At 29.3% G+C, this 15705-nt stretch overlaps 1 protein-coding gene and 1 long non-coding RNA gene across 2 annotated transcripts; one reads left to right on the top strand and one right to left on the bottom strand.

Moving 5' to 3' along the window:
• The first annotated feature begins 7352 nt into the window (after positions 1-7352).
• Positions 7353-8616, top strand: LOC106340805. Its single transcript, XR_001269515.1, has 4 exons — positions 7353-7537; positions 7677-7777; positions 7858-7976; positions 8061-8616. It is a non-coding gene; the product is annotated as an uncharacterized LOC106340805 (long non-coding RNA).
• Positions 8617-11955: 3339 nt separating this feature from the next.
• On the bottom strand, positions 11956-13025 carry LOC106340204 (transcription repressor OFP15). Its single transcript, XM_013779082.1, has one exon. The coding sequence runs from the start codon at positions 12882-12884 to the stop codon at positions 12096-12098; it is 789 nt and encodes a 262-aa protein (XP_013634536.1). The 5' UTR covers positions 12885-13025; the 3' UTR covers positions 11956-12095.
• Positions 13026-15705: the final 2680 nt, after the last annotated feature.

Here is a 15705-nt window from a genome sequence, read left to right on the forward strand (position 1 = left end):
TGTCAAAAAATAATATATGGTCTTCTATTAATGCATTACTTCATTTTTCTCAAATAGGCCGTTATGCATTTGCTGGAGTAGCCAATATTTTTTTGTCTATAGCGAACTAGAAAGGGAACCCATTGGAATGGTAGTTTACGGAGGGACCAACTATTATTAAGGACTAGAATCCAACATGTTAAATATATGTCTTCAGGTATGTGCATGTCTTGGAATCAGAACTCATTTTCGCATATTTTTCTTTTATTATGTTATACAAAGAAAATACACTACCACTCACTACTAGTCCATTACTAACTATTTATTCCAAATTTATTCTTTATTTACCCCATTTTTCAATTATTTCGTGTATTTCTATAATGAGTAGTTGAATATTCTTTACAATTTTATTAATTAATGATTTATAATACAACACACAAATTAATAAAAGTATTTTTATAGTCAAAAATATTATCTCTTATTTATCTAAATACAACTAAATTATAATAATAACTTTAAAATATAATTGGTCACAAAAAACTGATAAAATGATATTACAATAAGATTATCATATAATTTCAAACAAAATAAATATTTTTAAGACTTTAAATAATAGAAAATTGAAGGAGTATGAAAATGAGAGAACATGTGCTTCTGGCGGTAAAAGAAATGCGTGACCATTGAGATTTGGTATTCTTAATAATCAGAAAGAGAGGGTAATAAATAGTATGACAGACATTTTATATACGATTTTTATCATACTAGCATTACTTGTATTATACTGTATATGTGTATTTCTTCTATTCATGATGATTTTTTCTTATTGATCAAATATACATGACCGGATGATTGTGGTCGAGTGGTAAGGAGACGGGACTGAGACGCCAACACGTTTTAGATTCGATCCACCTACTGCGTGAAACTAAGTCACAATTATTGTCACCAAAAAAGTGGTACTGGGTTCGATCCAGCCCAGGTAAAGCCCTTCCGGGTGAAACGGACCGCTGCCTGACCGGATCCAGGAGAATGACCCACGTAAGTGGGGAACCCCTGGATTATAAAAAAAAAAAAAAAAAAATATATACATACTTTGGATGAACGCTTGTTATATTTTCGATATGATCCGTCCTTTTAAACATTTGTAATTATTAGTTTCTGTCTAGTGACCCACTCAATTCTTCAGACATTACAAGAAATTACAATTTTTCTTTCTTGAGATTTAACATTGGTCCCCAAGTTATTTAAGTCTTCACTGTCCCCACTACTTTCTGGTTCATCATCACCTACAACTAAAAAAATGTTAAGAACTTTAACTGCTGAAAACTTTTAACAAACTGACAAACTCAGCCAAAAACTAGGCAATTTTTTTTCGTAAAAAGACTAGGCGATGTTTATAAAATCAAAATCAAACACTGAAAGAGTGAAACTCTGTGAGTCACGAATTAAATATTTTTTAATCAACTAAGCAGATTATGTATAAAAATTTTACATACTAATGTTATAGTTAGAATATACTTTTTTTTTCCTGTTAAATTTTTTGTCTTAAGCTTTTATTTAATATTATATTTTATATATATTTTAAACTACGTTATGTCAACACGTAAATCTCAAATATAACTTAAACAAAAATAGAAAATTTCAAATCTTTGTGAAAAAAATAATATTGCATCTCGCTATGCAGATAACCGTGTTTGCTTTTCATCATTAAAAAGTGAATATTTTATGGTTAGTAAGTTAAAGTAACAAAACTATGAAAATTCGCAGATGAGACACTTGGTTAGTAATATAATTTTTTGTACGTGTATTCAAATATTTAGATAAATAACTATTTGACTACTTGTAATGAAGCTCTTTTCAAATTTACAAATTTTGAAAATAAAAATAAAATTTCAATGATTTCATATCAAACTTAAGATATTCCTAAACTTAATGCGTACAAAAAAGAGACTTATTGAATCATCTATTTTTATATTCACGATTAAAAACATAATTTGAAACCAAATATGTCACCTTTTTTTCATTCTTTCAAAAGCCACTTTGTTTGTTTAAATCACCTGATGGGTACCACTACAAAATCCAAAGTTCTGATCATTACTCAGTTTAGAAGTTTTTTTCGGGTATCATTTATCAACATTTGTGTAAGGCCAAAGACATGCATATCAAAAAAAGAAAAAGAAAAAAAAAAGAAATGCATATCTGAGTATATTGATGTTCTATATATCTATGGGTGTCTGTTTAAGCAATTTGTATTTGGTTAAACTGGTTATATACTATGTTTACGGATCACAACTTAAACCGACTAGACTATGTTTATGGTTTTTCTCTGCATCGTGGATATATTGATTCGTGGAGTTGGACCAAACCATATATTCTTTAAAATTAGAATTAGACAGGTGGTTGGATTCAGTTTAGAAACACAGGTTCTTCAGCCAAGTCCAACACCAAGATCCCATAAACTAACTATGTAATTCCATCTGCACACTGCACTCGATCCAACTACGCATGTAATTTATAACTTGTAAGTACAAACATATATATATATATTATGTGTATTAGGCCTGGACGTTCGGGTCTTCGGGTTAGATTCGGACCGGTTCTTTTCGGATCCGGGTCTTTTGGGTCCTAAATATTTAGATCCAATAGGTATTTAGAAATTTTCGGTTCGGGTTCGGGTCAGTTCTTCTCGGATCCGGGTCGGTTCGAGTCTATAATTAAAATACCTATAAAACATCCGTAATTTTTCGGATCTATATCGGGTCCGGCTCGGGTTCGGGTATTTAGGATATGAAAAGGACATGACATACCTAATTCCATCAAATTTAGTTGATATTTGTCATATATATCTAAAATTTTACAAAATAACTTAACTAAAACTATTAATAATTAAAATAAAACATTTTTAAACTCTAAATTTTACATTTTAAAGCTTCATATTACTTAAAAAATGTTACTAAATAATAACAAATGTTGTTAACAAAAGATATTTCAACTAAATCATAAAATAATATATATAAATAGAACACTAAAACATCATAGTTTTAGATATACATGTTTTTAAGTCGGGTACAAATCGGTTCTTGTCGGGTCGGGTCTATTCGGGTCGGTTCTTTTCGGGTCCGGATCTATTCGAGTCAGTTCCTTTCGGTTCCGGTTCTTTCGGGTAAAAAAATTTAGATCCAAAAGGTACTTGTAAATTTTCGGTTCGGTTCCGGGTCGGGTATTTTTGGGTCGGTTCCGGTTCGGATTTTCGGATCTAGGTTAAAATGCCCAAGCCTAATGTGTATACTCCCTCCGTTCCTTAAAAATCCATATTCTAGAAAAAACTTTTGTTTCAAAAATATACATACTTTATATTTCTAATGTAACTTTTGTCAACTAATAATGAGAAATTGCGAAGTTCAAAAACATTAATTGTATTTTTTTAAATCTTATTGTTTTAAAAATATAAAAAATAAAATTACAAAAAAACTATGCATTTATAGTTAAGTTTTAATACTCCATCTGTTCCTAAAAGTAGGATTTTCTAGAGTTATTTTTTGTTCTAAAATAATAGATTTTCTAGAATTTTAAGGTAATTTTAGTAGTTAATGTTGATAAATTGTATGTTTTTAAGAAAAATTAATTGAAAATATTTGAATTGATTAAATACTATTGGTTGATGGTTGTTGGAAAATGTATATTGAAATAAAAATTAATTTAATTGTAAACATTTATTATATTCTTAATATGCGTGAATATTCTATAATTTTTTTTTTCAGGAACAGAGAGCAGTATGTTTTAAGTATTAAAAAGTGTGAAAATTTTAAAACATGAATCTTTTAAAAATGGAGGGAATAATATTTATGAGTATTAATACACCCACATTCATATTAATGCTGAACAAAATAATCAATGTGTGCTGCTATAAATATATGACCCAACTACCAAAAGTAAATATTGAAGTGAATTTCAGATTAGACTAACACGCAACTAGTAATAATTATAACCTCAGAATTTTGTAAATATAAAAGTGAAAACAATGAAAGGCGGAATAACGCTATGAGATTTCTCGTGCTCCTCCATTAGTGGCCTCTGATGTCAAATTTCTCAAAAATTCTGACATCTTAATCTAGAAATCTTTGGTGTTTCTAAATTTAGTGAGTTAAAGGATTTATTTCTTACAGATAAATTAATAATATAGGTAAGGACTACATCTTTGCTCATAGTTTTTTCACAAATGGGTTTTATGTGTTTAAAGATTAATGTTACTATAGAGAGTTTGAAAAAATAGACTCTTTCTCTCTCTATTTTTAAATATGAGATGTATTAGGAGTTTTATTGTCTCAAAATAAATGATATTTCATATTCTAGTTTTTTTCATTTTATAAAAGTATATGATTTGTTGTATCATATGTTATAAAGCAAATTAGAATCTGTAATTTGTTTTTAATGATCTTAAATTTTTAACTAAAACAAAATATATTTTTGAAAAAGTTGGGTTATTCGATAATAAAGATGATCAATAACACGCAATATGTTGATATTAAACTGGGATAGTGACACTATATAGTATATACCACTAAATTAAGATATGTTTCTCGTACACTTGAGATAATTATTATAAATGCTGTCGTGCGTCTATAGTTTATGGGCTTAAAAACATCGGCCGGTACTTAAGCCCACAGGTCCAGAAAGATATACGAGAATGCATTTCTTAATTACCAATTAAATTAAGTAGATTGTCTAATGGTCTGGTCTTTGTTGTAGCCAAATCTTTCCCATTGGCCATTGGTAAGCTCAAAATTACTGGTATTTGATCATTTGGAGCTCAGACAAAGTAACAGACACACTGCAGGCTTTTACTTGTCCAAAACTTTTAGAGAAACCCAATACGTATTTTCTCACAAAACAATTGTTTTTGAGATCACAAATCCATTGACTGTTTATCCATTTCCCTAGAAATTTAACTTATGTTAATGAATCCCCATTTAATTTTTGAATGAAGATGAAAGCTCATTGGTTCAATAAATCGTTGTATGTTCTAATTAATTGTCTCAAAGGGTAGAAAAATCCGACAGCATAATTCTTTTTTTTTTTGACAACAATAAAAAACTAAACTATGGGATATGTTGTTTAATATTGAATGTCATTTTAGATTTTAAATTTTATTTCATCCTAAGTATTGTTTTATGTTTTGAATGCATATATTAAATATTTTTTTAAGTTTTACTTTTATTTTAAATTCATTAATTAAAAAATGAAACAAAAATTGTGTTAAATAGGAAATACAAAACTAACAAAGTTCTTAAGTTGGGAGATTTTGAAAAAATACCGTATTTATCTTTCAAATTTTGAAAACTATATTATATTTTATTATTTTTGAAAACTATATCTTATCCGTTGTGAAAATACCATTATATCCTAAATAAAAATTGAAGAATATATATAATATTCTATTGTTACGATAAACAAATGATAGAAATATATCTCGCGTACGCTTTATAAAAATCCTACTAAAAACATTGAAATATCCATAAAACAAATCAAATTTGGGATTCGCAAGCGTTTGGAGTTTTGCTTTCATCTTAGCCAATAAATTTATGTATAAAACTCACATATAATAAAGAACAATCATTTAACAAATTACAATACTCGAATCATACTATCATTGAGGATCTAAAATAATATATCTGAAACAATAATGACTTGATTCAGTAGAGCGTAATCTCACACGACTATTTGGATGACTACTGGTTGGGCTCAATATTTCATTTGCTTTGGTTGCTCGATGATACACGTGACTTGGTTATTTTTTTAAAATTTTTTTTATGTATTCGGGTGGATCATAGAAAACTTTATGGCATAATATTTGTATAATCTTAGAATACATGATCCCAAAAATGAAATAAATTAAATTTGTTTGATTTCATGCTGCTATTTTTTGTGTCTTTGTTTCGTTTTCTCTTATATGTGCAGCCTGGTTAATTAAAATATAGAAGATAGTGTTAGCATAAGCAAATATTCAACAACAAAATTTAAAATGCCTCTACCATTACAAAAAGAAGAAAACAAATTGTTAATGTACCAAAGAATTAACGAATAAAATTAAAATAAGATATTTTCAATGATAGCATGAATGAGGCCTAATTGGACATGATCGGGTACTATTTAATTTAAATATTGAAGTAGCTATCTATAGATTTTTTTTTTTTGTCGACGCCCATTTTCTAAGATCAAGTGGTAGTCGGGCTTGAGTCGTTCCGAAGAGACGCTTTGTCCGGTTGGGTCTGATCTATGTGAGAAAAGAGAACTCTGATGTTTCTCGTCTCTTTCGCGAGAGAATTTGCACGCAAATTTATGGTTCTGGGTATACGGTCAATGCTAAAAACTATCTATAGATATAAGTAGTAGTGATAGTTTAGTATATTAGTCTAAGATAAAGTGTAATTTTAAAAAATTAAAAGTATAAGTGTAGTTTTCAAATTGTATTCTCAGTTCATGCTATTTTTCCAAATTTTCTCAGTTTTTAATCTGTATGTAAAAAATTTAAACGACACTAACTACGAAACGGAGAGAATAATAGTTTAAAAAGGTCTCTAGCCATTTAACAAGGTTCACTTAAGAGTTTAGCAAGGATTACTTAATCATTTGGTATGATTTCTTCATTTTATAATTATTGCATCTACGTATTGCGATTTAGAGTATTTCTAACCCACTGTTATTTCATAGCCCATTCCACTTAAACTCATTGCTATTTATTCTTTTAAAATTAAAACAACTATTTTTATATTTTGGAAAAAAAAGCAATTCTTACTTTTACTCTATTTTTAGAATAATACTATTATGGGGATTGAAACAAACACGATTTTTATTATAGAGATTCTATATTTTATAAGCAAAAATAGTAAAGTTTATTTGAGATGATCATAGTTGGAAAATGCTCGCATGTATATACATAATGAGAAAATCCATGGGGTCATTTGGTTAAAGAGCATAACATTGATATAAATATCATGAAAATTAAGGTTTAATGGCTTGCGTCTGTCGAAAACAATTTGTTTTACAGTTATCCGATAAACTATAACAAAACAAAAAGGGCCCTATGTAAAGAAAAAATGTCGCCGAAAAGCCTGAAATTATGTATCCGTAAGTTGGCCTCACGATCTACTTGCATTAGCTGAGCAAAAGAGAAAAAAAAAAGTAGAAAAGAAGAAGCCACAGCACCAAGGAGTTTTGCTTGGTTATATGTCTAACTTGAGATTTGGTCTTTCTAATTAATGCCAACTTTTTATATTTCGAGAGAGCAAAACACGGCCTGAAGGACCCCATCCATTTATTACGCTCATAGTTTTATTACTTCTAGTATTCCTTTCTCAATTAAAATTTTTATTCCTTGTGCCTAAGAGCAGCTCCATTGGAAGCTTTTAGAGAGGGTTCTAAAAAAAAAAGCAAAAAAAATAAATGAAAAAATAGATAAAAAATGTAACTTTTTTGTTTGAACACATATAGGAAGTCCGTTGAAGGCCGCTGTTTTGATTAACTACGACCCGACAGCACCTTCTCGTCTCATATAAACACTGTAAGCTTCTTCGTTGCATGATTTGGTGTTTGCAGTAAAAGATTGGTGCTTTTGGATTTCGATTTAATCTCTTCTGAGTCTATGCAGATTCACTTTAATCTTGATGCTCAATTCTGAGTTTTTATTTATTTATTTGCAGAGCTGAGCAAGAAGGAATTGATCTCTACCCAGTCGAGCTGAAGCAGTTCATGAGACGTGGCAATCTTCCGACCTAGACTTTTGTTCTTGGATCCAACCAGTGTAAGTTTTTGTTCTTCTTTCCTTTTGCTTGGGGAGTGTAATTTTGTGGTTTTTATTAATATGAGTTGAGAATTTTGTAGGCATATATAGTAACATCGATCCACGAGAACTGGTTTGCTGTTGGGTGCTTAAACACAACTCGACCTGCTGGTGAAGGAGCTATTGTTATGCAGACCGCGGTTTATGTATTGGTTGCTCTGTGAGTCCACTTCACACTCTGCTCTCAGTTGCATCTACATTTCAATCTCAGAAACCAAGTTTTTTACTGTGTTCTTCTTTGCAGGTATGATGGATCGATTGGTTCAGCTTCTCGAGCTGCTGCAGCTGATCACTTTGCATCGCAGCTAAGTAGGAAAAACTTCTAGCTTCATCTTTTGCCAAGATCATTAAGAAAGTCATATATGTATTTTGAAGTAACGAACTTTTGACTATGTTTTGAGTCTTTGACAAGTATAATGAAGTAAGATGAAATGTTTTTCATTTATGAAATATGAATAGAGAAGTCAGGAATCAGTTGGTACAACAAGCCTTTGCTTATGGGTACAGAGAACAACTCATCTCAGCATAGATTTGTTTTAATTCGGTTCCAAGTCATGTAAGCAGTAGGAGTTGTTGCGTTGTAATCTCTGAAACTGTTCAAGTTCTTGAAGCTAGAAACACTATAGTCTTGTCATGTTGGGTTCTGATATCAGACGCTTCTAAGTTCTAACTTCATGTCTGAGTCAAGTGTTGTTCAGGTAATGTGGATCATGTTTGCAAGACATAGCGGACACACCATTTGATCAGCTGAAGTAACGAGATCTCTATCTAATTATAAATTTATATGTCTATTTTTAATATGTTTTAATGTCACATTTGTTTAAATTTTATGAAATTCAATAATTTTTAAGTTTTGCAAAATTTAAATAATAAATTCAACTTTTAAAATTAAAAAAAAAACTATATATAAGAACCTCAAAGGGGTTCTACCATTGGATCATAACAAATTTAATTACATTAGTAAGGATTCTAAACTTCACAAATTACAAAATTAATAATTAAACTAATCATTAGAACCACCGGAGATGGTCTAACCTTCAAGAATCATCTAACTAAACACTATAATAGTATAATGCATGTGGAAAAATAAAACTTGGTCTCTATTAACAGTCTAATACAGATGCTAAGAAATGGTAACAAAAAGCCAAGAAAAGTAAAAACTATATTAAAATGGAAGGATGATATGAGGGTCATTAGAAATATGTTCAGAATGGCTACTGATACAAAAGTTCGAAGCTTCGTCGAGATTTTAATAATCCTTACTGCGAAAAAACTAATCTCGAAAGTAGAGAGTTGATATTATTTTATTTCCACATCAATCCAATCGAATATAATAAACCCCAATCAAATGATTTGTCTTTATCTTACAGTTTTCGTTAACCCGTAAGTTATGAAACTAATTAGAATGTAGAGATTGTAACTATGTACATGTGATCGCTCTTTAGCTCTTAAATTTTTCATCCAACACATATAACTATCTGTCACACATCTTCATTCAAACCACTACTGAGTATACGATCTTTCGAAGTGAGTGAGGATAGATGACTGATGAGTTACCGTTAAAGTCTCAACGGCAGCCAAAAAAACACCACATCCCATGCATTTTCCTCACTAAGAATTTTCACTGCTCTTCATGTGTTATGGTGTTGTACACATTATTATGGGAGGTAAATGAAACAGAGCAAGAAGTTAAGATCATATATAGAAGAACCTGTGGAAATATTGAGTCAGCAAAGAAAGTTATGTACAAGATCTTCCTATTATGTATGGCATATTCATTTCCACATGAAAAGGCTTGGACTGTGGTAACTAGTCAAAGTGCCTTCACATTTGCATCATGTGTCAATAGTAAGCAATATATAAAAGTTCCATTAGTGGTAACTGCAGATGTCAAATTTAGTAAGTTAAAAAATTATCTCTTTAGTTTAGTGATAAGATTCAGTGACTTACATATCCACTAAGAGCCGTGGGGCGATCCTTAAATTTTCAAATTGTTTTTATGCAAAAGAAAGTTTAGCAACTTAAACCTTGATATTTTGTTTTCACATATGAAACTCTTTTTTCCTGGATAAACGTCTTTAATGTGAGTCCACAGATATCTACAAGCATCAAGATGTGGTAAAAATTAGATTTAAAAAAAAAAAATTTAAAAAGAGCTTTTAAAACGAAGATAGGATGCCCTTCTTTTCATAAATTGAACTTCTGCTCCAGCTCATTTATGGTGTGTTGAATCCTTTCTCGCTTTTATTCAGTTTAATTCTGATGGTTTCAATTCTAGTTTAGTTTATTTGCTTAAATTATATGTTTGAATTTTTTTTCGACGCCAACTCCAACTAAACACCATCCTACCAAACTTGATGTAACAATGTTCATTACACCAAATATTTAATATACATATTTTATTGTGTTTCATTTAACAATATAGTTCAATTATTATTATTAATTAGTTCAAATTTGTAACTAAACATAAAATACTGTATTTTGTATTTTTAATTATTTTAATTATTTTTACATAGTTAAATATTTTTATTTTATTTTCACGTAAGAATCACTAAATGATTATTATTATTTAATTTATATTATTAAAAATAAAATATCATAATACTTTATACTTTATTTTAATAATATTAAATATTAATAAGTATTTTATAAAATATAGAAATTAATAACATAGGTGGGATAATATTAAATGCAAATTAAATTTGAAATAAACACTCAAAACATAAAATAAATCTATTATTTTGTTATGTGCTTTTCATAATTAATAGTTTGTAATCTTTAATATTTATATACAATAAATACATAAAAAGTATAATATTGTTAAACCGAAAATATAAATGTAAATATAAATATAAATAATTATATAAACATAAAACTTTAAAAGTTTATCAAACATAATATCTAAGTGTGATAAAATAATTATTTATCAATTATAATAATAAAAATAAAAATTATTAAAATTGCAAAACATCAAATAATATATAATACTATTTTTAGAGAAATATTTGGTGTTATGGTTAGAGATGACAAACAAAATATAACACGAAAATATTAAATTTGATGTAAGTTTAACACTAAATTTGACGTTATGGTTAGAGATGTCCATTTCTATAGATGGCATCTAGAAGGAGTTGAAAAAGTTGGACCAGGGACAAACGGTTAAAACTAATAAGCCAGACACAAATATAAAGTACCGATGAATTGATAGTTATCTAAGCCATTACAACATTTTCAATTATATTTATATAGTAATTAAACTATAATTACCTATCCGACTAGTGTCTTCGATGGGTTCTTAAAAGTTTTAGACATGTGTGGAAGATTAAAAACTAAAAAGAATCAGAGATGCGCAGGGCCATTTTTATAACGACAGATGCAGGTATATCTTACAGCATCTAATATTTTGTATTATTCTCAATTTCTGGGTAACTTTGCAGTCGCAATTATTTTTGGATTTACTATGAACCAAGTCTCCTATAAAACAAAAAATGCCCTGCCATATAAATAAACGACTGTACAATTCAAAACCAAGGGCTCAGATAAGATCTATCAAAACATGATGTCAGAGATTAATTAAAGTATATCATCCCAACTGTTATTATTATCATTATTGTTATCACTATTTATGTGTGTATAAAATTACATTAGGGAGACAATCTCGTAGAATTGTGTCACAAGTTCACAGTCCCACATGTCTCATCTTAAAGGCCAACCTGCCGTTGAAGCGAAGATCTCTTCGCTGTTTTCCGTTCTTGCTTATCCAACGTTCCAACAAAGTTTTTTTTTTTTTTGCTAAAACGTTCAAACAAAGTTTTAAATCTATATTATTATTATATTAACTTCGTCTGATCTCATCCAAAAATTGCCAAATTTTCAGAGGAGGAAATATTGTCTTAACAAATTGGTTATATACAACAACTATAGTTATTAACTAACAAAAACTAATACTACAGTTATTCACTCTAGGCTATAGTTATGATTACTTTTGCTGTCTTTTTCCTTGTTGGAAATAAAGGCTAATGTTATAAATATGTTTGTTATGCACATTGTGTCAAAAATTTATATCATTTACCGCTCAAGTGACTTGATTTTGTTTGAATCAAATAAAATGGTCCGATCCAACTATCATCCTCCTCACATTAAGAAACAAAAATCCACATAAATGAAAAACTATAGCATAAGAGCACATATACCAATATAAAATATTAAGGGTAGTCAATGTTACGATCCTACACAAATTTTAATTATACAAAAAATAGAAATAAAGAAGAAAAGCATTCTAAACCAAAATGTCTTTAGATTTCTCATCCATCTCTAACAAAGAAGACAATGGCAAGAATCGTACGGACGTCGAGGAAGTCTCATCGGAGGAAGAAGAAGAAGAACACGACGTGAAGAGTGACAAAGGAGACAACGGAGACTCGCCAAGACTCATACTGTTACAACAAGAAGTGCTTGCTTCTCCGGCGGTGGCGCGTTCCACTTCTTCTTTGGAAATGTTGATATTGATGGGTTCATTCGTGTGCAGTGTTAAGTTCGAGAGGAGATCGACAAAAGCGGCGAAGATGTATCGATGGCTGGTATTGGCGTTGACTTTCAAGAACTGTAAGAGAAGCTTCTCGAGGCTTCTCCAGTCGTGGTGAAGCGCGTGTGCCTCAACCATCTCCTCCATGGATCCCTTGAAATCAGAGTAAGGGTCGTTTGATTCTAAGGACAAGAGCATGAAACTTTCCTTTTCTTCTTCTTCTTCTTCTTCTTGCTTAGTCGTAGCTTCTTCGAGTATAGAGTTGGATTCTCCTTTACTTTCGAAGATGAGTCTCTCTGATGATCTTAGCCCTTTTATCACACTCTCTATCGACTCAGTACCCTCAGGTGGGTCGAGTTCATCCTCGTCTTGGTCATGGATACGGTTGGTGAAAGTGGTGGTTGCTCTGAAAGATGTGGTTTTAGGGTTTTGATGACAAGAAGGCCATGGCCATGAAGTGGTATTTGTTGATGATGAAACTGAATTTGAATTTGAAGAACAAGAAAACGAAGAGTTGTTCTTGTTTAGAAATGGGAGCTTCATTTTTTCTCTTTTTATTTTCTTTGATAAAAGAAAAATAGGACAAGAAAATAATTTATTTCTTCCTTTGTATGTATGGAGATTGGTTTCAAAGTAAGAAACTGAGAGAGTTAATGGAGTGAGGGAGGGAAGATTTTAAGGGTTTGAAGAGGGGAAGAGGCTTGGTGGGGTCTATTTCTTTACTTATTTTAACGTCTATAAATTTATTTAATTTTCTTTCTTTTATTTGGTTGTATTAAATTAATGTCTTCAAAATTCAATGTTGTTTGGTTGGGGTTCATTCAATATAATTCAGTACCTTTCCCCGGTTAAGTTGTTTTCGTATTTATTATAATGAATGATACTACTTTCTTGTTTTCGTCTTCCTCTTTCAGAGCTTTCACTCTTTTAGACTTATTAAAAATATTTTAACTTTCTTTTTGGATATTTTAAACATTGCTTTTCGAAAGGATGCTACATGGTTGATTCTAGCATTTCGATTGTATCATGTACAAATTATTGGGTCTAAATCTTGATGTTGTAAATTTTTGCCAAACATCGTTTACCGTGCTACATTATCGATGAATATACAGGCAAATATGGAAACAATAGTATTTTATTAACTATTTTGAAAGTTAGCTAAGTGTCAATGATCGTGGTTTCGAAAAGATTATATCGAAGCTTTCCGTACTCGGTAGGAGGCTACAAATGTATATTGCACGGGGCATGGAAACCTAATTGTATATCTATGGAAAGACAACATATTAGGTCACATTAAATTTTGGTCCATAAACAATTCAAATTTCTAATTGTCTTCATATTGAACAATTCAAATTTTTATTTACTTCCATTGTAAATTTGTATAGCATTTGCATATTTTTCTTCTTCAAAAGTGGAGATAAGTAAAATATTTATCAACTAACACTAGATTTTCTATGACATGCGACTGGTCTGTGATATGCAAGAAAAAAACAACATTTGATCGCTGATTGTATTTGCCGGTCTAAATTAATTACATTGATCGTTAGACCATTCCAAATGTATTTCCCTATTTTTTTTTTTATAATATAGAAACTCTATAATAGAGATGGATTATTCTCCAAGTATTCTCTTATTTTTTTCACCTAAAAAGGAATATTTTTAAAAGATTCCCTTTCTGTTAAACAATTAGCACTTTTTACTTTTGAATGTTAAAAATTAACTCATTCATTTAAATTTTTGATTTTTCTTCATAAATTGCAATATTATTTAAACTAAACATTTTAGTACAGAAAAAACATTAAACAAAAATAAGAAAACAAAATAGACATTATCTAATTATCAATATTACAATATTTTTTCCATAAATTATCAATTAATGTATTCCGAAGTGAGAGATGAGCTTCTTCATCTTTTCTCATTCGTTTGGACAATATTTTAATGATCTTTGTGGATCCGGAAATAATTTACCGGAATATTAAGTTGTTTCACTATGTTGTATTAATTATATTTATGTTCAACTTATTTTGTTATCTATATGTAATATTTATGTGCAACTTTTAATAATCAATTTATAATTAATCATTTTTGTTTAGGTATATAATTTTAAATATCATTTGTTTAGTAAAAAGTTTGACTTTCAATAAAATTGTAATATTTTTGCTTATTTCAAGTATAATTGTAAAAATTAAAATTATTATCTAAACAAATAAATGTGGGTTTTATGTATTAAAAATTGTATTTCTACATAAATATGTTTTTTGTTTATAATCACAAAAAGTTAAAAAATTATTTTGTAAATAAAAAAATATATCTCTATTATAGAAGATTGCTATTTTTTCCCTTAAATATAGAAATAAAAATAGCAATCTTTATTTTAGAGGAAAAAATATAGGTGGGTTAGAATAGATTTTACTCTATTATAGCATATAGAGTCAAGATAGCATAGAATTAGAGATAGCTCTTAGAATAGATAGTGTTTTTAGTGGTTTGATTCTTCCTTAATAAAAGCATATTTGAATTAGTTTTTTCTCTCTCTGTTGCAGTAGTTAAAGTAAATAAAATTCATGACTAAAAATTAGTAAAAGTCACAATAGATAGTTCGTCAGTGAAGTTATATTTTATAGAAGGCCGGGACATGTGAGATTGTGTTCATGATTAATCTTGATCTCTTAACTGGAGTTTTTAGATTCGGGTAAAAGACCGTTTTTAGTTTTTTTCTTAAATAAAAAATAAAATATGTCAAATCATGAGTTAAGAACCCTAAAAAAAATATCGGAGTTAATCAAGCTCTAAAGTCGAGTTTGAACGTACCTTTCACTCACGTGCCTCTCACGCGTCGCTAGAAAAGAGGATATATATCTCTATCATGATCATATCTGTATTTTAAAGTTTAAACCATCTAAACAGACGATTAATATTATAGAAGTAGAAGCTTCGAAATAGTTATAGAATTATAATTGAGATATTAGACAAATCATTGAGAAATTAGGCAAATCATGTGGATTCTTAAAACCAGGATAATGATTCATAGCTGTATGTCTTATAAATCTAATCTAATAAAAATGAAGTACATTTTGTAATTAACCCTTAGTTTTGCTCAATAATTACTTCCTTATGTCACTGATATTAAACATAGAGTTTTGACTTTTAATTAAATACATCTAATCTATTAAAAGGGAAGTACATTTTGTACTTAACTCTTAATTTTGCTCAATAATTACTTTTTTATACCACTGATATTAAACATAGAATTTTGACTTTTAATTAAATACATGATTTGCCTTATTAATAAACTTGAAAACTACTAAACCAATTCATCTTCCGTTACCAACAATCACAATATCAAATCATTCACATAAGCAGC

Source organism: Brassica oleracea, chromosome C4 (assembly GCF_000695525.1).
Source record: "Brassica oleracea var. oleracea cultivar TO1000 chromosome C4, BOL, whole genome shotgun sequence".
NCBI classification, from domain to species: domain Eukaryota; kingdom Viridiplantae; phylum Streptophyta; class Magnoliopsida; order Brassicales; family Brassicaceae; genus Brassica; species Brassica oleracea.

Coding starts and splice junctions, on each gene's coding strand:
- LOC106340204 (XM_013779082.1), bottom strand. CDS start 12,884: ATGAAGCTCCCATTTCTAAACAAGAACAACTCTTCGTTTTCTTGTTCT.